Source organism: Lygodium microphyllum, chromosome 19 (genome assembly GCF_053477565.2).
Source record: "Lygodium microphyllum isolate KBCC chromosome 19, Lygodium_microphyllum_v1.1.10, whole genome shotgun sequence".
Classification (NCBI taxonomy): domain Eukaryota; kingdom Viridiplantae; phylum Streptophyta; class Polypodiopsida; order Schizaeales; family Lygodiaceae; genus Lygodium; species Lygodium microphyllum.
The window spans coordinates 17215329-17241109 of record NC_141153.1 but is presented as its reverse complement, the minus strand read 5'-3'; the positions used below and the strand labels follow the sequence as shown (position 1 = coordinate 17241109).

The 25781-nt window shown below is 42.1% G+C and overlaps 1 protein-coding gene across 3 annotated transcripts in view; it reads right to left on the bottom strand.

Moving 5' to 3' along the window:
• LOC148019608 (uncharacterized) overlaps positions 1-18163 on the bottom strand; it is a 111188-nt gene extending 93025 nt beyond the window's left edge. The window contains exons 1-5 of one of the 3 annotated variants that reach the window (XM_087699715.1): positions 17633-18162; positions 15826-17542; positions 14213-14626; positions 11647-11775; positions 5955-6003 (exon numbers count right to left, since the gene is read on the bottom strand). In XM_087699715.1, the coding sequence (XP_087555841.1) occupies positions 5955-6003; positions 11647-11775; positions 14213-14626; positions 15826-17058 (1825 nt within the window). In that variant the 5' untranslated portion in view covers positions 17059-17542; positions 17633-18162. Of the gene's footprint in view, positions 1-5954; positions 6004-11646; positions 11776-14212; positions 14627-15825 lie in introns of all 3 variants that reach the window. The other 2 variants (XM_087699716.1, XM_087699717.1) reach the window with 2 other exon arrangements.
• Between the last annotated feature and the right edge of the window lie 7618 nt (positions 18164-25781).

Genomic DNA, 25781 nt, shown 5'->3' with positions numbered 1-25781 from the left:
CAAAGGTTAAAGCAAGGTTGTTGCTTGGTGAAACAACCAAAGACTCCTAGCTATTAGGCCAAGTCATCAACAAGAAAATAGCCAAGGGCTGCAACCCAAAGTCCTGCAACAACCGACTCAAAATCCCTGTGAAAGCACTCAAATGCTCCAATGTTGGCTTAGACTCATCCAACTCCATGTTCACAAGCTTGCGCATGAGATGCACTTGATTTACTGGAGTTGTATTTTCATAAGTGTTCATCAACTTTTCCATATGGCATAAACCGTATCAAGACACTTAATGTCTGTAAGTACATCATCAGATACAACCATTTTAATATATGCAATGGCCTTGTTGTTAAGTCTAGCCCAATCCTCATTTGTCATGGCTGCAAGCTTGATTTCCAAGAGAGTATCATCACAATCCTTGAGAAACAAAATGCCTTGCATCCTGTCCTTCCACAAGTCAAAGCCAATGCCATCAAACCTCTTGATTTCAAGAAGGGATTTAGTGTCACTATTACTAGAGGCATTGGTGGCCATTATTCAGCAAAGTGCCAAATACCAATGCTATATTTTATGACAGTAAATACTAGGTTGAATATTCAGCTAATTTCAGCCCAAATTTTTAGGAGATAAGAGCAAGATTTGATCCAAGTTTTTGTACAGCAGTAGAAGGAATGACTTTCAACAACATAATTGAGATTTCAGTATGTAATCCATGCATACGCCACTGCAAAGTGACTCCCACTTCAGCAATATCACCAAAAATACATTTGCAATAATCCCAAATCTGCAAGTGATCACTAAGACTACTGCACCATGAATATTCAACAATATATCAATTCAATGGGAGCTGCCAAACATATGTACTGCATACATATGTGCCCAAAAGCATTTCTGATACACAGAAACACCAGAATTCTCTACAATTTCTTCAAAATCTCACAAGTGGGAGATAATAAGCTCGAATTTCACTGCTTACAGCACCAAGATTGCTTCAGCAAGGTCCCCAATGTGCATTTCACACATCAATTTTGCCAAAATTTCACAAATTTCAGCAAAAGCCCCAAAATTTCACTAACCAGTCTGCCCCAATTGCATCAATATGTGTTCCCGAAAGCATAAAACATGTAAATTTACCAAAATTTTGCAAAAACCCCAAATTTCTGGAGTCCTAATGTGCACCAATGTCAGTAAATTCGCCTCACCTGAGCGAATTTCATTGATACATGAAAAGCTCCAAAATTTTCAAGACCAATGCACCAATGTCAGTAAATGCGCCTCACCTAAGCAAATTTCATTGATACATGAAAAGCTCCAAAATTTTCAAGACCAATGTGCACAATTTCTGCAATTTCTGGGTCCAATGTCACTGTTATGCATGGCCAGCATCAAATCTGGGAAAACCCCCAAATTGTTGGGCATAAACATGCACAAATCTGGGAGCTATGCTTATGCATGTGAATCCCCATTAATGAGAAGGGGAATAGACTGCAGGAAAAAAAAAAATTAATTTGATGAAAAGGAGCTGCCGAAGCATGGCGCCCATTGATCTGCCTCACGCCTGGCCTGTCAGGCCTGGGTGGTCACCTGCTGACCTGCCTGTTGAGTCACGTCGTCGCTGGCCTATCACACCTGTTCTCCGTGCCTGTTGAGTCACGATAGCTGAGAATGGGCTGTCGCCTCACGCCTGGTCACGCTGACTGCCTGCGCCGGACCAATTTGGTCAAAATAATCATCACCAGCTGGCCTGCTGCCCACACTGGCTTAAAGAAGTGCAACTGACGAAATTGACTAGTTGACTAGTCAAGAGAAACGCCTGCTGCCCATTGACTGGCTGAAAGGTGAATGGCTTGACTCCTTCCCGCACGCAGCACTGGCTCGCTCTGTTCTCGGGAAGCACACACATTCTTTCCACAACTCTGATACCAATTAGTTGGGGGTGAGTGTGCAATGAAGTGCAAGCCAAAAATGGAGCAAGAGCAGTCTTGAGAGTGAGAGTGAGAGAATCCCAAGATGAATGTACCAGTTAGTGACAGTATACAAAGAATAAAGTGTATTTATATGTTAGGGTACAAATAAGGGTGTGTTCACACCTGTGAGTTTATACACACAAAGATTAAGGGACTCTACACCCAACGTGACCTTTAAGTCTGGTATCTCACCTCCATGGTCGATGTGCTGCTCTAATCTCCTTGACTCTCTAGACAATTACCACTCTGTGTAGGTATTGTGTGTGTGGTCAATGTCTGGAAGAAAGCAATGAGTTGACTACCTTCCTCCCCTCTATGTAGTACCATCCTGTAGTAATGACGTGCAAAGCCTCTAAATCTCAACCACTAAGCGGCACTAGTCTAGTGACTCCACAATTGATCTGAGAGAGGTGTCCTGCTTGAAGAGTGTGGGGGGTATCTAGTTCATACCATACTATAGGCTTTTCATCTACATACATAGTGCTCCTCGCTCTCTATCTCGTCCCGACATAGTCAACATATCTGCCCAACTCAAGGAATATGAGTTGCTCTCCCTGCCTCGATCTCAAGCTAATGAGACGAAACCCTAAGCTGGCCAATGGTTACCCATATCTCATGTGCCATGTAGACATCCAAGTAGCCACGTCTCACGATAAAACCATCTATTGTGGTCCTCATCAAGCAGTCTTTGTAGCAAGACATCTTTGTGGGAGGGGCCTACCAAGATGGGATCTATGTGTTGTATGTGTGGCTGATAGAGATCTTGTCACATGATGATGTTCCTCTCTAAGGAGGTGTATTGGGGGGAGTCTAGATTGTACTCTCGGGGGCAGAGGAGGGATTGGGTTTCCATGTCAATCCCATCTCCTATGAGTCACCATTTGACTTGTGTGACCATGCGGTCTCATGTCCTACCTAGCCAGCTATTGGGAGGCCTCAAATGCTCTCCTAGATAGTTTGTTCGGATACATGGCACGCACTTTGCAGATAAAACAAATGGTCTAAAAAAGAGCCACTAGCATCATGGGGCATGCAGCAAACTCAACTCTAATGGTCTAATGTGATATTGATGGCTCACTATGAATCATACACAACAACATGATGACTTCCGGTCTCTCAATCTATATCCATACACATGTAGCCAAGCCAAGGGTCCAAATCGGTACACCATACATCATGGCTAGTGTGACCAATATATCAAATAGAGCCTTTCCTATGCGAGGCTCCTAGAACTATGCCTAGTAACACTGTCGTTCTAGCAGGGTCAATGTAGCATTACCTTGTGTAAGTGATCCCTGGCTGCCTACGCCATGGTGAATCTCCCTGCCAATGCAATAAATGTGACTCCCAAGTGGACATATGAGTCCACTACCTCCACTTGTCCAACTCCTAGGGTGAAGATTGACCTTCTCCTCACTAGGACCAATGTGTGAAAGGTCAAAATCTTGGTTTTTCCAATATTCATTTGTCAATCAATGCTATGTATGGAAATCCCAAAGAACATGGAGATGTCGTTGTAGATCCTCCTATGACTCAAAGACCAAGACAATGTCAACAACATAAAGCAAAATGGAGACTATATCCAATCCATCTCCTCCTCCTCGTGTAATGTGGTCCTCTATCTCATCAATGCAAAGACCAAAGAGTGTGGGAGAGGGGACGTCCCTCGTTCACTCCTGAGTCCTATGGTACTAGAGCCTCACCCAATAGCCCTCCTCAGCATCTCCTTCAACCAGTCGCTCTCTCATACAATGCATAAATACCTAAATCATGTCTAATGGGATCTCTAGTATCTACAACGTTTGTAGCAATCTATCCCATGGAACTATGTCGAAAGCTTTACAGAAATCCACAAAGCAACAGTAGAGCTTCTTCTTCTTCATTTTCATCTACTCAACCATGGTTCTCAGGGTGAAGATCCATGGTCAAGTGTAGAAAAACCTCGTCTCAATCCACCCTATCTTGCTACTCTCAAACCCCCTCTCTTTCCATATTCACTAAGCTCTACCTTTAGCACTGCTCCATAGATCTTAGACAGTGTGTAGCCTACCATGATGGTCTTATAATTACCCAGATCTAGGGGATTTCTAGATTTGTGTCGAGGCACAATATTGTGCAAGCTCCACTCATCTAGAAGGCCTTCCGCCAAGGTCTTATTAAACATAAAGAAAAGGAAAGGAACCATGGTGTCTATAGCATAAATGAAATGCACACCCTGTTTACTTATGTGGTAAATTGATCGTTCATACTGCAAACACTATCACTCTCTTAACCATATCTTGTATGAAGAAGGTGGATGTGGTAGGGCGGAGCTATCATGGATAAGGATTGGTGGCTGGTGTGGTACATCATACCACCTCTCAGCATATGAGTACCATATCTCCAGGTCCATAACAAGTGTAGGTCAATGTGGCTCCCACAGTCTACGCCTGGCTGCAGTTGCATCTCAACTCATGAATAGGTGGTACATGTCCCACTATTGTGCCTCCTCATATGCCCCCCCGTTTATGGCGAGTCAAAGTTCTCATCTCCCAGCATCTTGCTTGATGATAAATCTTAGTTCCCTTTGGGTCTAAATGTGCTTATATAGCTCCCTACAATCATCATCATACCATCGGTTCTGGGGTATGGTCCCATGCCGTGCAGAGCTACTAGAGCATGTGGAGTGTGGGAAGCTCTAGAGGCCAGCGAAACATAGGATGGAAGCAAGTTGCAAGGTGAGTATCCCTAGATGGGCAGTGTGCTATCGCTGTGAAAGCCCAACATATATATGGTAGCTATGTGTCCAATGGCTCATGCATGAAGTAGACAGTAGTGGGCTGCCTACAGGCAGTGGCTAGGTCCCATAGAAGTAGGGAGGAGGATATCTTCCGGGACAAGTGGCTGTGATCTGTGTTGATCAAGCAAGGGGATGGTAAAGGATCTGACTAACTCCATTGCCTCAATGGAATTGAGCACACAGTCCACTGTGTTGGAGCCGATGGTCTGGAAGCAGTAACTGCCACAGATCTGGGCTACTTCCTCATCCCGTTATAGATAACATGATGATAGTATGTCCCTGGCTCTAGTAGGTACTAGGTATTGCCATATCAAGTTCTATCTCCTCCAGTGCCAGCTGTAGTCATGTTGGATCGTCAAGTCATATGTGTCGCATTGCTTGGTGTCATGGTATTGAAATCCCTTACTAAGAGAATCTCGCCTAGCTTAGAGTAACGTAGGATCTCCGCTGATAGATCTGTGAAGGGAACTCTCCATCTGCTACTCCATCTCCCTCCCTCTCCTGTTGCTTGGGCTCCTGAGTGGCATACCTCAATCCCCTCAGGGGGTAGTGGCAAACAGCAATCTACAACTGACAATCTTGTGAGATCTCCACCCTGACCCACATGTACCGTGCCTGGGATCCCGTACCATGATGCTAACTCTATCCTGCGATTTCTGTCTGATCAATACTGCTGCTACTCCTCATCCTCGAGTGCTTCCCTCATGTCTCGTGCAGCTCCTGTATGCAGACTCCCATACATACCCCTGCACTCCAGGCAGCCCTCTCTAAGGGCTTTGGGGTGGGTGGGGGTGTGTGTGTGTGTGTAGAGAGAGAGAGAGAAAGAGAGAGAGAGAGAGAGAGAGAATATGACAGTGTACCCAAAATCTGGTGGACATAGCCAGGACAACAGATCCTTTTTTAGGATCTCTCTTTTGTGATTAATATAATTACCCTGCACCCAAACAAACAAACAAACCCCCACTATAAAAAAAAAGCGTGGCAGTGTGCCAACAGTTTTAAAATTAGTTAACAAGCACTAAATTGAGAGCATTCCACCGCCCCAATTTTTCACCATCTTCTAAGCATTAACGATAGCTCCTTAAAAACAGATTAGCACATTCTCCTACAGCAACAAGACATAAGAGAAGTTTTTTCCAACACAAAACCCCCCACCCCCTTCACAATTCGTTTTTCCTTTCCATTTTGAAGAAAAAGCAAAACCAGAAAGATGTGCTTACCAAACCCTCGGCCTGGTTGGATGCCACAGAGGTTGCAAAACCAGTAATCCTGTACCAGCAATGATATAGAAACCTTGTAAGAACCACCAGCCAATATAAATGCTACTTGATAAGGCTAAAATATTGCCAAAAAAGGACACATGCCCCAACCAAGCTCCTCATTTGTATAATGGACCTGCAACTTATGAAACAATGCATCCAATTCATAATTCATTTGGGTGTGCTCAACTATTGTTAAACAACATAATTTTCAGCAAGTATGTCATCTGAAGGCAAAGGGCTAGCATCCAGTACTGGAGGAGCCACTGCAACAGGCAAGGTTTAAGAATGATCTATTAGCTGTTGGTCACTGTGCTAGTTATAGCCACACTCTTCGCTTTAGAGTCACCCATCTTTCTCCAAATCCATCTGTGGCTGTTCATCATGTAAGTCAGGGCAGCAAAAGATTAGATATTGTGGCCATGGGCACATCTGCTACCTACTGCACCACTCATCACTACCTTTTTGGACACCCTTCTGAAGTTCTCTGGGCTTACTTGCAGATATTTAGAAGTCCATTAAGTAACTAAGTCAGTCTGAATTAAGTTTTCCTTATCTTCTCCTTTCTTAGTTTATTTTTTCTTTAACTGCAAACCAAGCTACTGGTTGCTTGCACAAGGTTAGAGAGCCTGAATGTGAGAAACGTGAAAAACAGGCCAACAATGGATTAGAAATAGGCCAAAAATAATCAGATCCACCCCCTGACAAGTATTCTGACCCTAGGACCATCACCCTCAGACCAAAGGGACAGACCACCTTGTCTGGGGCATGCGTAAACCCAGAATGGTCCAGGAAAACATTCCAGCATCCCAAGATCCCATCCCCTGTAGATATGATGCAAAATGACTACATATGCAATAGAGGCATGAAACACAGAAGCCAATTCCCAGAAATGCCATGATTAGGATACTCATTCATGTAGGCAATGGCACCAACTCAAATCCAGGAATAAGAAATGGTCAATCATACAGAAATATCCGGATATATGCAAACGTTTGAGGAGTAAGTAATCTGATTTAAAACAGATAGCGAGAAAAACTTCAAGGAAAAGGCTAAGCAACCACCAAAAGAGTAAAAGCGACGGGTGAAATTCTGAATGGAGATTAGGAAATGGAAAAATGGAAATGGACATGGTATGACCCTCAAGAACCAAAGCTTCCACATTTTTGGCTAGGAAATGGCCATTTCTTGTGACTATAAGCTCAGCAAATTATGCTCTGTACCTAAATGAAAACTGCAGTAAAAGACACATTGCCAAGTATTTAAGAGTTAACCATACTAGAAAAATGTCATGGATTCCTTAGCAAGATAAAAAAGGGAGTCTTCTTTCTTATCAGGGCAGATATGTTTCTTCTCAGGTTGGTTCAATAGGGAACAAAGGAGAGGAATCAGAGCTGCTACAAAGAGGAGATCTTCTCATACTGCTGGGCGAACAGCAAAGGCAGCATTTCAAGTGTTATGTCACTCTCTCTGACCCCAAAGAACCTTCTACATCAGGCTGCCTACAAAATGCAGCCATTATAGCAGAACCCTCACTTTTCCAAAGCCCCTGACACCAAAACACAGAATCTTTTACATGTTTTTTTGCTTGTATTTGAAGGACATCCATGCATAATAGCAAGGGAACATGAGGGGGAACAACTTCTGCCATATACATGGTGCATATACATCTAGATTTGTTCATTCATATATATCTTACAAAAGCTCTTCCAAAGAAACATGTACAATTTGCAAAACATGATAGTCTACTCCATAAATCACCCAAAATAAATGATAATCTAAGATCCAACTCGATGAAAGAGTCCAGAAGTGTCAAGATAGCTGAATGTGGCACAAGCTCTGTGTGTGTGTGTGTGTGTTGCTGTTGTTTTTGTGTACCTATTTAAGTGCAAAATTTGGTCCATGCATATGACTATGAGGGGGTAAAAGGAATGGTGTATGGACATCCAACACATGTCAGATTTTTTCCTCTTTCCCAACAATTAACAATGAAGTCCCACATTCCCCTTTGGTGGACATTTTCCTTTGCGTTCTTCATGTTCCCCTAGCCTTTTCCCTTGTTGGACCTTCCCCCTTCATGTTCTCCTATTCCCTAGCCTTTTTTACAAGGTGGAACGCATTCCCCCATTCCCAAGGGTGTGGAACGGCAATCCCCTGCTACTATGCATCCATGGGGATTGGCAAGAAATGGTGAACCGTCAAACTGAAGAAGACTATTAGGACCGATGAAGCAATGATCACGTTCATGAAGTTCTTTTAACAACTGCCGAGATCAATCATTGAGATTAAAAGGATCATCATCAAGACCAAAGAGATCAGCATTGAATCATGGTTTGGACCATGATCAAGCTCCTTCCCGCCCACTGCGCCCCAGAACCCCAGGCAGACTCTGTCAGTGAACTGCTGGGTCTAGGCACCTGTCTGCATGTGTCTCTGGGAGTAAGTCCTGCACCGATTGCTATATAGCCTGAGACAGGCTTTGTTTATGCAGACATCAATCTGCCCATTTATGAAGTCGTGCCACCTGTGTATGCAGACATATGTCTGCCTATTTATGCAGGCGCCTTCTCTCCTTTTTTTTTGTAACACCTCTCTCTCTCTCTCTCTCTCTCTCTCTCTCTCTCTGTGTGTGTGTGTGTGTGTGTGTGTGTGTGGCACTGGATATTACCAAAAAAAAATGTGTGTATGGCACAAAGCTGGAAGTCTGCAAACTCACTAGGACAGCACATGCAACCCTAAAGCCCTGCTTAGTTAGAGTAGAAACATCTCCAGTTTCCATGATTGTCAAGAGCGCTGCCATGCCTAGACTCTCAAGCAGCATGTTTATTTGGGGGTCACATTGAAGGCACCACAGTTCTCTTGGAGAGAGACCTCAGAGGCTCGTTTGGCAAAAGCATATGCAGTCTTAGGTGCATTAGAGAGGCAATGCGATCACATACAGTTTCATGAACCGCACACCAAACTGTGGGCGTTTGACACCCTAGCTACACCCACGCTCCTATATGGGACAGCTATTTGGGGTCGGAGTCTCTTCCACACGAGGAGACAGCCTTTGGGAGACCAAGATGGACTAGAGAAGGAATACTATGACAGGTGGGAGCATATGGTAAAGACCACTGGTCATGATGATCTCACGTATGATACGAGCGAAGAGAACCCCACATGAGATTATCATAGCTAAGTTGGGAGCATCTTCCATGGTGGTTGAGGCCTTGGTCCAAGCAACAACTTTCATACATAGACTATGGGAGCTCCCCCAAGATAGATACCCACAGCTAGCCTTGGCCTCTTCTAAACAGGTAGCAACAAATGGTGACAGACATTATTAGTATGCTCAAATGAGTACATGGATGAGTTTATATGGGCTGCAGATTGACACACTACCCCCCTTTGACTATAGCCTGGATTTCCCTACACTTGACCTAAGCCGATCAGAGCTCAGTCATGTGATCAGAGCAGACATATTGAGATTAGATGCGGAGAAGACTTGGATTTGACCCCCCTCCCCCCATGGCACGAGGATGGCACACCACCAAAACCACTTCCTTCAAGTATCCAAGGATGGTTTCATCACCCAACCCAGCTACATGGATACACAGCTGCCTCATGGATTGCGCACAATTATTGGTTAGATCCGCACCTCATCCCACCACCTAAGGATTGAGACAAGCAAATGGTAGGGCATACAGACAAAGGAACACATATGCCGACTATGCGGCAGAGAACAAGAGATAGAGGAACACTACATCTACCGATGCACAGTATATTATGATATACAAGGCAAATACCACTGTCTGTTTCAAGAGGGTTTTGGACCCTTGAGACGAATCATGCAACTTGAGGATCAGAGATGCTTGGGTTTCTTCCTACTCCTGTTGGAGCTCCAAAGGCGCAAAGCAGCTATTCTATGGAGTAGGAGGTGCCCACAGCTCGACTCACATAGACAAAGAGCGGTCACTGACTTTTCACTGCTACACGACTGAGTATGGCACATACCACTACTACTACCACACAGCCTATAGGAGTACATCATCATTGGACCTCATCTTCTGTAGGTGTCCCTTTGGATAGAGCAATGGCACTCAACCGGTCTAGGCACCCACGTCCACCTAGACAAAGGCCTAGACATCCACACCATAGACAAAATAGAGCCCTCATTGAGCACCACAGGAGACAAATGCCCAAATGCCTCAGCCATGCAGAGATACATCTCCTTAGAGGACAAACATCTCATTGATGGAGAGTTTCCTTTTTCTACTTCTAGATCATCCACATGTTTTCTTTTTATAGGACACTATTTCACTTTTCAGTCTCATAGGCATGCTTTTCATCTTTTCTTGTTCCAAATGAGAAACACACCATCATTGTATGTATTGATCTTCTATAAGGAGAGTATGAAGCGCAGAAAACTGAAAAACTCCATTTAAGGCCAGCACTTCAAGCATGCCTTTGTTTTGCTGCGATATGGAATTAACCCTTATTTGTAGCGATGCTGTAGCTCAAGGTATTGAGCATGATGATATGTTATCAGAACCTATCTCCAAAAAACAATCAAGTGGTTAACTCAGGAAGGTGAGAATGTTTGAAAAAGCTAAGCTTGTCACATAACCGAGCCACTGAACCCGAAACTGCCTCTCTCTCTCTCTCTCTCTCTCTCTCTCTCTCTCTCTCTCTCGCCATCCAAACAGAAAGAAAGGATACAAATCTCACATCATGCCTTCTGGCCAGCCAAGAAAATTCTGTCAAGCACCAGGCTACTACAAAATAACACATAATTCTGTCAAGAAAATTCTGTCAAAATAACACAATTCTGTCGAGCACAAGTCAGGCTACTACAAAACCACATAAATATCATGCTGGCTGCAGAATTGGAGCAGAGGAAACAATATCCAGCCAAGGAGCAGCCACATCAGGGAGGACCACATCTGCTGAAATCATGGAATCTGTGTGTGTGTGTGTGTGTGTGGCTGCAAAGAGCTGTGGAAGGAAAAAGATAAATGTCCAGCCAAACATATACGCTCCAATCAAACTGAGCCCAGTATTAGCAGAGAACAGCACATGAGAAGCTGCAGCAAGGGTCCCCATTGTTTGGTAGGCAAAAAATAGAAGAGGATGAGTATGGTCCAAAACCCAATGGCAGGCACCAACAAATAGGAGACACAAGCAACAGGTTTCACATACAGGAGCTGGTCACCAGAGCAAATGCGCTCCAAAAAGGAAAAGAGGGGGTTTGGGGGGCCTCACTGTGAGCATGAAGCATGATCGTTCAAACTGCAAACAAATCTTCAAACAAGCATGACTTGACAGCAAACTAAGTAAGATGGCAATCAAAACAATTTCTTCCTGACAGCAAACTAGCTTTGTTGTCCTTCCTGAAATCTTTGAGATAGTTGAACTTGAATTGTGCATTCTGAAAACTAGTAATTATCTACTCACAAGTAAAGGACAACAAAATAAATGGTCTTTTGCCAGGAACATGAACCATGACACAGCTTCAGTTAAAATAGACTGGTATACACCTGAACCATGACTGCGTGAACCAAATCCTTGAATATCTTTTGCATTGTTGATTTATTTATGAGGGACATTGGAACACTGTATACTTGATTGACCAACATAGCATGTGCCCAACGACAATTCTCAATCACATTACCATCGGAAATAGGCCTTGTGCATGGCGGCCCATTGGAGATGAGTTGTAACTCGACAAGCACCACCTTTTCGTTGCTCCCGGGACAAAAAACTCCGAAACAAGGTTTCTCCAAAATCCTATGTCATTGTCCTGTTTCAAGTAAGAGTTCGTTGAGCACTGCATGGAAATGAAATGGTCTGAAGAAACCTCAAGGCAAAATATAAACAAGCTAACAGGCATGAAAATAAAGTAGTTAAGCAAAACTCAACAACCAACTAATTTTCCATCAATTCAGTAGCTACTTTAACATTGTATCATGGGGGGTTTGAAGCTACTGTTCACACGTCATAAACAATGTAGAAGATACACAATATAAGCACCTCTGACTAATACTTTTTTGATGTGCTTAAAAATTTGTTTTAATTGATCTATACAAAACCGTGGCCATTTGTTAGAAATTGAGCATGGTACTGATAATGAATCCCAAGAGGCACATTCCTTGTCCAAATATTTTCTTTAGACTTTCCAAATCTAGGTGACCCTTGAGAGTTTCTTAAGGGTATGCACTATAGAAACTTCAATGACCACATCACAACTCACCAAAAAATCAGCATCAAAATAGCCCTCCAGTGCTTAAGCAGCATTCCAACCACACAAGAGTAGGGGAAGAGATGATCATAGAAACATACAAACATACATAGCAACACAAGGGAGGTTTTTTCCTTTTTTCTCTCTCTGCTTTTTTTTTTTTTGGTGAAACCTTCTCCCACTGCAGTGCTTTCTTAGAGGATCCTCAAATGTGTTGAGAAGTGATCCTTAAATAATTTCTTACTTGAAATGATTTCATAATTATCTCTTAGAATATGTTTAGTTGATTTGTGCAATGCTTTGATAAGTCCCCCACCACCAAGACAGTGAAACAGAGTTAAAGTATTTAACTTACATCAAGAACTAGTCTCTCTTTAGCTGCAAACATGACATCAACGAAAATCGTCTATTCTTTTATTTGTATGTTCCACAAATCACCTCCTTTAACTCCACTAAGATAGGCTTTTCCACCTCCCATAATTAGATAAATGCCATGGAAGGAATGACATTTCCAGCTCAATGGATGCTAAGTCCAAGTGCACATCTGAATTGGGTGCAACAGCAGATCCAAGGATATCGACCCCCTATAACATGGAATCATGATGAGCAATCATCAACAAAGACATGATCTTAGTTGACAACTCTGCTCCAGTATCTTCCTCGTTAGATGGTGCCTCTGCTGCAACCATCTTAACTCCTTCAACAAAAGTATCAACTGCAAATGTGACAGTAAAGTCTCAATGGATGCCAAGTCCAATTGCACATCTGAATTGGGTGCAACAGGATATCGACCCCCTATAACATGGAGTCATGATGAGCGATCATCAACAAAGACATGATCTTAGTTGACAACTCTGCTCCAGTGCCTTCCTCGTTAGATGGTGCCTCTGCTGCAACCATCTTAACTCCTTCAACAAAAGTATCAACTGCAAATGTGACAGGAAAGTTAGTAGAATGCAGAGCACCGAGTCTCATGATGTGCACAGGAGGAGCCATAGGCTAGTGAGCTTCCTCAATAGTCTCATTTGAGTGCCGTGGTGGGGTGACCATTTATGAAACCCATTTAAGGTTACAGGATTCCTTCCTTCTGCAGCCCCACACAGAAGGTCTCACAGAGGCCTTAGAGGTAACAACATTGCCAGAAATGACGTTGGCATGTTGGTTCACTTAACATGGACTATGCCCTTATGCTTAGGACTGAAGGATAGAGAGCCAACTTCCAGAGGGTCTAGCACAGGACAAACGGCAGCTCAGCATGCAAGAGGAGCTTGATACCATTAAGTAAAATCAAGCTTGGGAGTTGGTTTGTGACCTTCTCAAAGGAAGTCAATATCAAATGGATCTATAAGACCAGCCACCAGGTACAAGATTAATGGGACCTTGGACAAGTAAAGCCAAAGCTCATTGTACCAAGGGCTTGGCCAAAAGGCTAGGTTGGACTATGCAGAGACATTTGCTGACAACTTAGATGACCACAATATGAGCAGTCATGCTGCCCTTCATAGGTGGCATTTTACAAGTTCTTTTGAATCCTTGATTTATTGATGCTGCCCTCTAGCACAGAATAGATAGAGGACTGGAAGCTTCACATCAAGCTACAATCTATTATTTCCCTTTATCAGCTCCTTGGAAGGTCATGCAGACAAGCAGCAAGTCTGTAAATAGCATACACGTGATCAACATAGACCCCTTTAAGAGGATGCATTTGCAGCTGGTTAGTTGCAGACTATTTATCAGCTCCTGTAAACATGAGCTCATAAGACAAGCATGAAAGCTAAGTGCACTCATTTAGTCTCCATTAATGTACTACTTTTATAGGGATTATGAACTTCTGGAAGTCCAGATGACCCACTAGGATACTCTGCAAGACTTGTTTCTTTCCACTGCCAATCTTATACAAAGAAATCCTGATCATCTATCAATACAACAAACAAGCAAGCTAAAGAAACCAATAATTAGTAGCAATTACTGATAAAAGGAATCGTATTGAAAAACTCACCACTGGTCTCTTCCGTTGTTCTTGAATAAACCGCATTAAAACCTGGACACAACGAGAAGCTATAGCTCCTGGCATCTGATTTTTTGTATTTCCCTCAGTAGCACTGCCAAAGCCTAAAGAGGACACAGCAGGCCGTTGCAGGACTTGCTGACCTCCGGCCTTCAAGGCTTGAAATAATGTGTTCATTTGCCTTGGTTGCATTTGAGCTACCATCTGCTGTGCTCCATTTACTTGCAGATTCGGTTGCAGCTGGTTAGAAACAGATTGTACAGAGTGAAAAGAATTTGATTGATTGCTTTGTGAGGTCAACTGCTGAGACCCAGTCTGTAGCTGCCGGGCTTGGTATAACGTCTGTGAAGGCAAAGCTGAGGGCTGATTGCCTGATTGCATTTGTCCATGCCCCTGAACCTGGGACTGGACAAGTTATAGGCTATGAGAAGTAATACTGCTGATAAATCATTAATTTTCCAACCGTTCCAAATTATAGTATGACAAGTGCAGAGCCAACTATTAAGAGAATTTGAGACAACAGAGAACTTTGAAGGTGCTGCTAAACTGTAACAGAACCACATTGTCAAGACATTATGAAGACAGCATTCAGGAAAATTTGCAATCGGACTGCAGTTGAGAGAGATAAAATACATTAATGACTACAATAAGCCCAGGCTTAGGCCCCACTTGAATTCAAGATCCCACTATATGTAATGCTGTGAAATGCCACACTATGATTCAAACTTTCCCTAAGTGCCCCTCTAGTAAAGTTTGAAGATGCACCTCTGACTGCTTATCACTTAGTATTCCTACAAGCCTTATTGAGATACTTTAAAAAAAGGTACCATATTGCTTCTGAAATAAAATAAATCAGTAAGACTTCAGCACATGCAACCAATCCCAAAGAAAAACATACACATCCCCTACAATGATTCAACCTTTTGCTATGTCCTTCCCCAGTAAGTTCCTGTAATTCTTATCATTTCACATTACAACAACTGGTTCTGAAATTCAACAAATTGGTAAGATTTCAGAGCACACAACCCATTCTGAAGAAACAAACACAACCAGCCTTACAACTGTTGAACTACAAAGTCAACTTTCTTAAATGGCTCTGTATCTTATATTCGAGTGGTCTCCAAGCCCCTAGGCTTTCAGAACTTGAGTTTTATACTCGTCCCTTTAGCACACAGCCTCTACTCAATGGCTTACACAAATCCAAAAAAAAACTGGCACGCAGTAGACTTGTAAATTTTGGGTCCTGGACAGACTCATGTAAAACCAGCAAATATGAAGCACAGGTAGATCCTCCATATGGCCACATTCTTCAGGTCAACAGTCGGTCATATATGGAATCAAGTGCTATCAGGCTAATGCATGCATACAAAGACAAGTGATTTCTTCAAGAACAGAAAGCCCAGTAAGATAACAGTCTTAGAACATGCACACTCAACTTACATTGCATGCAAGTGCAGTGACTTAAATGCAGTAGCATAGGACTGCACAACAGAGTAGGGTGTGACCCCAAGTTTATCGAGGTAGAACAGCTCATTACAGATCTGTGCTTGCAAAGCACTGTGTTGATCGAGGCTTAGTGTGAAGGAGAATAGCTCATTACTCACCTGTGCTTGCAAAGCATTCTGTTGATCCAGTGTAGCTCGATTCTGACACAATGATTCCTGGCTTGATAAGTTGAGTGGTTGACTAGACGAGTTGATTGTGTGTGGATTGGACAAGTTATTTTGGGCAGTCAATGTGTTAGTCACAGGCAGTGAAACATACTGGCTTGCCAGTTGGGTTTGCATTGGTCTTGTTAGTTTCTCCTGGAGCTGCAATGCCAAGCCTCTCACGCCCTGCATGCCCTGCTCAGCCTGTTGAGCCAAATGCGTTCCTGAAATTGCAAGTTTGCCTAAAGCACTGTCTCCGTGATTCGACAGATGAAGTATGTCTGAGTTCAAAAACCTGTTTGCAGGACTTTCAGCTTCAATTCCCTGAACTGCCGACACATGTGTGGCAGCATGTTGGCCTTGTGAACTCTGACCGGGAGTTTTTTGGGTGTTCATCGCAAGTACTTGTTGTTGACTGCTACCATCAATCCCTTGGAAGCTAGCCTCTTGCAAGATGTGGCTGGATATGGCATTTCCAGCATGAGATTGCTGAGCCAAAATTCCGTCACCACTTTGAAACTGGCTTTGCAGCATAATTTGCTGATTTCCTCCTTGTAGATTTTGAGAGCTCAACTGAGAGCCTTGCGCACTGGTTTGCTTAATTATTCCCTGTAATCTACCCTTGCCTGTCATAACAACACCCTGGCCTCCTTTATTGATGGGATGCTGAGCTTGCTGGGTTGCAAAAGCATCTGAGCCTGCAAGGGATGATGTTGTAAGACCTGGCTCATACGTTTGAGGGACAAGCAGCTTGGTTTCAATTAGTACAGACTGTGCAAGTGGGCCATGGGTTAGGGAACTTTGGCTTTGGCTTGGAGAAGAAGAGCTGAAGTGAATCTGCTGCTGATGTTGTGTGCTTACCCCAAATGCTGAATTGGAAGTCCCCGACCATTCATCAGCTGGAAGAAGCGAGCTGCTTGAAGCTTGTACTTGTCCCTGGATACCATCCAGAGACGACCCTGCATTCATCCCAAATGTATTCTGAGAGGTAGACTCCATGAAAATAGAGAAGTCAGAGGTTAGCTGTGAAGGGAAGGGAGCGTTAAGGCCACCGAGATCCATTGAAGGTGAGTTACTGAGATTAGGATCAAGCAGGAAGAAATTCTCATTGCTGAGTACAGGCTGTGGACTAAACTGCAGCGAATTTGTGGGCATTGCCCCTCCGCTATGCTGCCGCATATCCATCATTTTAAGAATGCTATCAACAAGATCTTCCCAAGTATAATGAAGACACTCCACACATTTTGCGCACAAAGAAAACTAGTCCATCCATGGCTTCACATGTGAGTAAACATCCAGACAGGTTCTTTAATAAAGCTGCAAAACCTGGTCCTGAAATGGGCTGAAATTCTATAGATGATTATCATGCAAGCATTTGTTCTCTCAAAGCTGGTGCAGCTCCCACTATAAAATTCAGAATGCCTCCCACTATAAAATCCAGAATGTGGCCTCATCAATGCCTAGAACTCAACCTTCTCTCGGATTGAACACAAAAGCCATTCCTTCGCCTCTCTTTCCAATAGGTTCTTTTCTCGAATCAATTACTGCAGCCGTTGCTTTAACGATCGAACTGCAACCTGAGAACTTGCTCTGCTCTTCATCTCTTGCTGGTGTTCCTGCAAACCCGTTCCTAGCGGAGTATAGCGGAGGGCATTTCAGCTCCAGATCTGCTCTGCATGGCACAAAAATGAAGCTAGGGTTTGTGGCGGGCAAAACACTAACGCAATGACAGGACCAGGCGACGTAAAACAGGCAGAATCACCTGAAACTGTGTCTGCATACATTCGAGGTATGGTGAGGGCCATGGAAGCTCGCGCGACAGGTAGTATTATCAGCTGGGATAGAGCGGTTCTAACGCGCGGCTGTGGCAGGCACTGTCGATCAGGATTAGAAGCAAAACATGCCAATGAAGGGGAGCAGAAACGAAATGCAGCATGTACTAGAGGGGAACGTGAGAGGCAGGGGAGGGCAGAAATTAGACGGAAGGAGCAAGCTTGTTGGCTATGGAGATGGAGATGCAAAAATAAAGAAAAGGAGAGGATGGTAGGGGGGGAGGAGAAGGGGAAGGCAGTGACGAGGATGTACAAGGTGGGGACTTAGGGAAAGTTAGCAGGAATGTACTTTTCCTCCGCCATGGCCAGGAGAATTAGAGCTTGCATGAGAGAGAGAGAGAGAGAGAGACTGTGGAGTCTGTAGAGCGAGCTGTGTGTGTGGAGAGAGAGTGTGTCCTTGCTGGTTCTGTCTCTCTCTTGTGTGCTCTGTGTGCCTTTCTCTCTCTCCGATGGATGACGCAAATCCCAAAAAGCCAGCTTCTCGTTTTTCAGACAGCCTTGATCAATCCTAAAAATACATTTTCCAATTAATTTTTAACGGCTGAAATGCTAACTAAATCTACAAGGTTAATGATAAACTAATTTACAGATTATGAGGCCTGATGGATCCAGCACATTTAATGATTAACCGGTCACATGCTATCTGAATTTCCAGATTGACCTAGAACTAATTTCGCCGAGGCCCGAGCGGTTAATCAGCGCACATCCTGTAAATCTATTCCTTCTTTTGGCAATCTAATTCTTCTTTCGACAGCTAACATGCCGCCCGGCGCCCGCCGTATCCGTCCCTGGGCTCCTTCCCCACGTGACGCTTCTCTCGCTAGATTTTATTACGCCGATGCTCCTCCACGTGTCCTTCTCTCACTCGTCCGCCTCTGCTTTTCGCTTCGTGCACATGGAATTTGCGGGCCCCGTAAGGTAGGGTAGGGTTCACACTCAAACGCCTCCAGACAAACTTTCCATCGCTCATACATGCCAATTTCCAAATACGAGTACCTTTTCTTTTTTTTCGCGTGTTGAGATGTTTTATTTTCTTCGAGAAAGGCTTGAAATTTGAAAGATGCCTTGGATGTTTACCCACTACCCAAGGTTTGAGCTCAAGCACCCATGTCATGTATACACCCACATGCGCCCATGTACACATCCTCAAACCACTCGAGCTACAATCCCGCCGGCAATTCTATTGGTATCTAAATAATATGTACATCTACATAGATGAACTATGAACAAATGTTGGCCCTATATCTATCTGCCTAGAGCATATAAGTGCTACCTACATCTATCTACTAGAGCATATAAGTGCTTGAAGGCCAAAATGGCATCTTTGGATGCATCAATTAAGGGCAACTTTCTTTCTTTTTCCATGGACACTAAATTTCTCGTAGTCCAAATGGACTTCGTGACTACAGTTCTAACTATGTGATACTTTATTCATCCATTTTCCCCATGTCTCCTAACAATGCACCTCTCATGTCGGTGGTTTCATTTAACCCTACTCTTCTAAACCATTCCTTCATCTCCCTTCAAATTATTCTCGCATCTCTACAATGCCAAAAGATATGGCAATTTATCTCAGAATAATGTAGTGCACAATCACCATACTCTTCTAAACCATTCCTTCATCTCCCTCCAAATTATTCTTGCATCTCTACAATGCCAAAAGATTTGGCAATTTATCTCAGAATAATGTAGTGCACAATCACCATAGTAGGTATTCACCTTCCCAAACTTTCCAATTTTATCTTTGGTAGGAAGTTTCTTTGCCACAACTTTCCACAAAAAAATATTCAATTATCTGCTTGGAGTAGCTCACCATGCACCTCTCAACCTCCTAAGCCACATGCACACTGGAGTGTGAGTGTAAGTCTTCTTCCAAGTGTTGTACACTTTGACTACCAAATCATTCTTGAGAGGTTAAAAGTCTCTCCTCTTATTCATCTTTATTGCTAGTTTCCCCTTGTGGTTTGCCACACATCTCCAAACCCCTTTTGGGCCAATTTTGGTATGCACTACCACATGTCATTCTTTTTCTATAGTATGACAATGATAAGATCCCTTTCTTGTTCCTCCAACTACATTTTTGTAGATATCTACTCTCCAATTTTAGCACTTCCATATTTGTTGGATTCCATACATCTACCCATTGTAGCACACCCTTCTCAACTTCTCTCTATGTTGATTTTGGGGTCATTGTTAGGGGAACACTTTTATCCATATAGGCAAATGGGAATGTCCAAAAGACACTGCAACAAAACTACATCTCCTTTCCTATCTTCCAAATATCCTCTCTAGAGTTCAACTAACTTCTTAACTATTTCATAACCTTTGATTTTTTGCTTGGTGCCCAAAGTAAGGATTTTATCATCCAATTGAGAGTCCCCCATTGTCCTCCAAGCAGTCTAGCATGTATATGAGACTTGTCTTGATATGACCACCCAAGGTTCATTGGATTCCAATTGAGGCAAGAGTTTGAATCTATTGGCTTTACCTCCTATTTTTAAAAGCCCTAGACCCTCGTTAGAGGTAGGCATTATGGCAAATTCCCATGAGATAGAGTGCGAACTTTCTTCTTCACAAAATCTCCATGAGAAGGATATTATGATACTTTCAATTTTGTCCCATTGTGATCTAGCAAATGGCATGACACTAGCAATGTGAACATGACTACGTGTGAGAGGATTCTATCTAGAATGATCATATGACCACCGATATGAAAAATGAATGAAGTATATTTTGTAATTTTTAGTTCCACATTTCCATTGATCCATTACATCTTATTGGAAGAGGAGATAGCAAGCCTAAGTGGTGCACCCAAAGATCTAAACATTTCACTTAACTTCAAGACCTTAAATGCAAAACTATTAATCCAATCAAGTGGGTCACCAAGTCCTAAATACTATATTTCATATTTGGCCTTGCTTACCCATTCCTTAAAGACCTAAGCATAGAACTCAAAAACTCTAAGTATGGCTTCAATGTTGCTTTTCTCGACAGCAACAATGCTCAAGTTGCCATCAATAATAATTGTATATACATTCAGTTGTCATTTGGGAGTGGTAGCCCTTTGATTAAACCAACTTATATTTTGAACCCCAACATTATCAATTGAGGAACAACTACTATAGCAAATAGCAAGGCAGCTAATGGCAGCCCTATCAAACCAACTATTTGAGTTGGAAGGGTTGAGAAACATACCCATGGATGCCTATTTTGACGATGAATTGAAAAACAATGGATTAATCACACTACAAAAGCTTTGTGGCCAAAGCCCATTCAAATGGGAAGTCCCACCTAAGCCTATCATAAGCTTTATTTAAGTCCATGTTAAGTATGACAAATTGTCTTCCACTTTCCAAAGCATGTTGCATAGCTATGAGTTTTTCATCCTAAATTTTACATCCAATAACAAATATGTATTGCGACCGATACATGGCTTTCCTAAGTAAGATATTCATTCTCTAAGCAAGTGCCTTCAGTGTGACCTTATAGGTCACATTTAGCATGGTTAAGGGACTCAATTGCTCTAGATCAATTCTAAGTAGGGATTTAGGGAGGAGTTTAACTCCACCTACACTTATCGTGCTAGGGGTTTGCTTTGTCTTCATGCAATAGTTGGCAAATACACAAATATCCTTTCCACGAGCTAGTCAGCTAGCTTCATAAACTTCAGTCGAGATGCCATCAAGTTTTGGAGACCTACCTTTGTTCATCATCTTCAGTACTTAATGGAGTTCCTCTTTGAAAAGGGCCTAACAAGTAGTGCAATAGTCTCATCTCTATCTATACTTCCAATGGTTCCAGGAATTGGTTAAAGTCCTTGAAATAAGGATTCATTCCATTGAAGTCAAATTTGCCATCATAAACCATGTGCCTTATATTATTCCAAATCTAAATGGACACCCTATTGGATTCCCCAAGTAATAATCATTTCCATGAATTAGTATAGGAGTGTAAGGGCTAAATGATGAAATTTAGAAATCCCCATTGTACATATAAGACATAAAGAGATGTGAGATAGTTTCAAATCCAATTTTACATTTGGGACATGGTCCATCATATTTTCCTATTTTTAAAGCTTTTTCCTAGGTCCAATATGTTTTTTGAAGGATTAGACATAGTAAAAGTTAAGAATTTAGTGGGAATATTAAGAGACCAAATGTAGTATATTGTAGTATACTAAACATGAACTCCCATCGATCCTATGTCCATCACTAAAAGTTTCATTTATATTTGATTTTTCTTACCAAATCTAGGTCATGGGGGGGAGGGGGGGCAGGGGTTTGGGAAAGGTATCCTAGCCAAAGGTTGACATGCTTTTGATTTAAATGATATTGGTAAGATTTAGCTCCCATGAGTAAATCCTTTGGAGAACTTTTGTGGGTGCTCATGCTTTGAGGTGGAATTATTCCTCATTGCTTGAGGGTCCATCTAGTCTACTATGTCAAAGTCCCATATGTCTTCCCGTTGCTAGATGCCCTTTCTAAAGATGTTATGGGCCCTAGCCATTAGATTTGGCAAGGGCCCATAACTAATTTGCATTAGAAAGGGGATGTACCCATAAAAAAAGCTGAACCAAATGGAGTCTTTGAATGACCAAGGTAGAGTGAAGTTATGCCAGTCACTTAATGATGTTCTATCCTTACTATTGAATTAGGCAATGCATGTGGTTTTAACCAAGCTTGAAGCATTGTCAACACACATAAGGATTTTAGCAAAGGTAGCTATGAGTATAGCCAAATTCTTCAATTTCTTGCAATCTTTAGGGTAGAAACTACCTACATTTCTCTGTAGAAGGATAACCCAATCTTCAAGGGGAAATCAAATACTTTTAGAAACCCACCTTGCTACCAACTTGTTTAGCCATGGCCTCCAAATCAAGAAAGTCTAGCATCCATTAAGAGACTCCTTTAGATTGTTGTTAGGGGACTTAAGTTTGTCTTGGCGCCCCATGTTAGGGCAATCTCTTATAAATTTCCCTTATTTAAAACCCGGACAATTGGTTGCTCTATCATGAGCACACCAAATTCATAAAAAATATATGCTTTTAGGGAGCTCTTGATTCTAATTAATTTCCCCCAGTATTTATGTTCCTACCAAATGGTGAGGCTATGCATTCCAGGTGAGGCTAGAAATGCATAGTCATATTAGGGAGGTCACATTAGTACTTTTGTTGTCTTGAGACCATTAGGATTGAAATTTAGGGTTCATTTAATGAGGGATAGAGGTGAAATTTTTATCATCCATTATCCATGGCTGAGGACATTTGGTGCCATATCTTTAGACTCAAAAAAGGAAAAATAACTATTGGGCAAGTAATGTATAGATTACCCTATCTTCAAGGCCTTCCTAGTTAAACGTCATGCATGATTTGAGAAACTTGGCAAGGGGCCTTGCCCCAATACACAAATATGTCAAAGTCTTTAAGAAAAGGCATCCCATTTTTTATCCCATTTAGAGGAAGAGTTATGCCAAGTAAATAACTTCTTGATTCAATGTTAGGGAGGTGGTTTTGCACAATGTGCTTCTTGGTTGGGAATTGTTTATGAGGAGCCATGATGTGGTTGCTCATAGCCAAGGTGGCAAGCCACTAGATTACTCCCATTTGTTGTAGCTTCTATTGCTACTTCACCTCCTTGCTAAGTTTGTTAAGACTATGATGAGCATCCATGAGGGAAGAATGTGAAGGATTTCCTATAAAGATGTCATGCAATGCTTCCTGTTGTGCAATAGTCTTTCCCTTTTGCTCTTTGAACTCCATAGATACACCTCTTGCAAATGATATAATGAGCTCCCCATTAATGAAATTTGCCTCCTAATACACATGGTTATATAATATCTTCACTTGGCTTTTCAAGTTTTCGAAATCAAGTGAGTCTTCACCAAGAACCTTTGTCATTGTAACCTTCTTTGAAGGCATTAAACTACAAGTTTGGGGGCACATGATGATAAAAAAGATGGCACGTGTTCACAGCTTCTAAGCTCAAGCCATACTCACTATGAAATTCATCTTTTGTAGTATAGAAGGCTACCCGAGAGTTTGACATGCCATGTGCTTGGTGCATTGAGTCTACTTTTATTTTTTATTTCATTGCGTAGCTGTGTATGATAACAAAGAGCACCATGGCTATAAACAAAGTACCAAAAGATGGAGCAAGGAAGGTGAGTAGAAGTAATAGTCCATGTAGTTTTTACCCATCACTTATATGAAGGATTGTGTACTTAGTTTAGGAGTCATAACATAGAGAGCCTTTGGTAAAGAGAGCTCACAGCTTGCAAGGAGATTCCCTATTCCCTTACTCGTAAGTGTTGAGAAGTGGGATAACTTAAAATCATAGAGTGTGGATTGGTTGAGATATATTCTGATAGGGAGAGGAACCTATAATGATGATGTTCTACACCCTTGAGGAGACCATACCTTGCACCCCCACCCCCTAAAGGGAAAGGGGAGGACTTCCCTTCCAAAAGGGGAATTGGCTCTCGAGTCCTGCATATTAACCTTAACCAACCCCTTCCCTATGCATGGGAAGGGACTAGCATCCTCATTGATTGAGCCTATTGCGTGGTGGGGCAAGCTTGTTGTTACTACGAGACAAAAGAGCCGTTTAGTGGAATGGAATGTCAAACTCAATGCCTACACTCACAACTCAGTTTTTCTTAGATGGGGATTTCATTTACCCTTACTAGATTTTCTTGAAGTTTAACTTGTGTTCTTGAAACCTCCGAGGTTTAATGTGAAATAAAGTGAAAAAAAATCATTTTTAAAAAAGAAATGATAAGTGCATTAAAAGAACAAAAGAAAAGTTATTGAGGGACACATAGGTCAATTGACTTGCACATTCAAGTCCATATTGTCAAAGTGAAAGCTCCATGTGCAAGTTGGCGCTAAACCAGACCGGCATTAAATTTAGGAGGAGAGCAAGTCACCAAATTCAGAGTGCGAATGAGAGAGGATGTTTAATTCTATGCCAAATGGAAGATCACCACCATATCAACAAAACTTGATAAACTTCTAGAAGTCCCAATTGGCATTCTAACAAGCCCATTGACTTGAAACAAGATCCATTTGCACAGAAGTTAGTAGAGACTCAACTTGCCCAAGTCAAATGAGTCGGATGTGTGTGGGCTCTTAGGTGCCTTAGACTAGTAGACCGATTCTAAAATTGAGAGTATTTACAAGTCTTGTAAAAAAGCTATAAAAATAGTTTGAGAATTTATTCAATAATCAAAGTAGGTGGTGTTTCCAAGGCTCCTCATGGCAAAGGCAATGTGAATCTCACTGTTTGTAAGTTCTTCAAATAGGACCTCTAACTAAAAGCATTCACAATTGCATATCTTCATTTTCATAGCCTCAATCATGATATTGAGTTGGTGAAGGTAAGAAACAACCTAAGGGCACACAAACCATTGAGAATCAATATGAATGTCATGATAATTATTCTTAAATATATTTTTGTTATTGCTTATCTAAATAAATGAGAGATATTGAGCTCTTAACTCGTTCTAGAAATTGGGGGCATATCATTAGCTTATCGTAATAAAATTTCTTTCCAAGAAAGCTTGGTTGGGTGTATAAAGTTGACGAGGGTGTTTTAGGTAATCAAAGAGTAAATGATTCATGGGACACTTAATAAGAGATGGGGGATAAACTCTATTTCTTTCTAACATTTGGGCATAGGCTACTCCCCAATCAAGCAAGTTGGCTCTTTGGTCAGTCCATAAAGCTTTATGCATGATGAGCCAACATAAAGGGGAGTGCTTTGCAAGGATTTTACTATGGAAATTTTACTCTACTAGATGTTGGAGAACTCGTAAGACCATTGGTCCTCGTTTCAATTAATACACCACCTTTTGTTTAGCTTATTAATTAGCACTTGAAAACCATGATGATCTTTAGGGATGGGAATAAGGGGTATATGGTCCTTCCACCCAAAGATAGTGACGTGGAAGTAGCATATGACTTGAATAGCCTTGCAAAGGTGAGGATTCCAAGCCTAATTATTTTCATAGCAATCTAGAGCTTAGTCCAAGGTTGAATTGGGTCTAACATTATTAAGCTTCTTCTAATTACTAGTGTTGAAG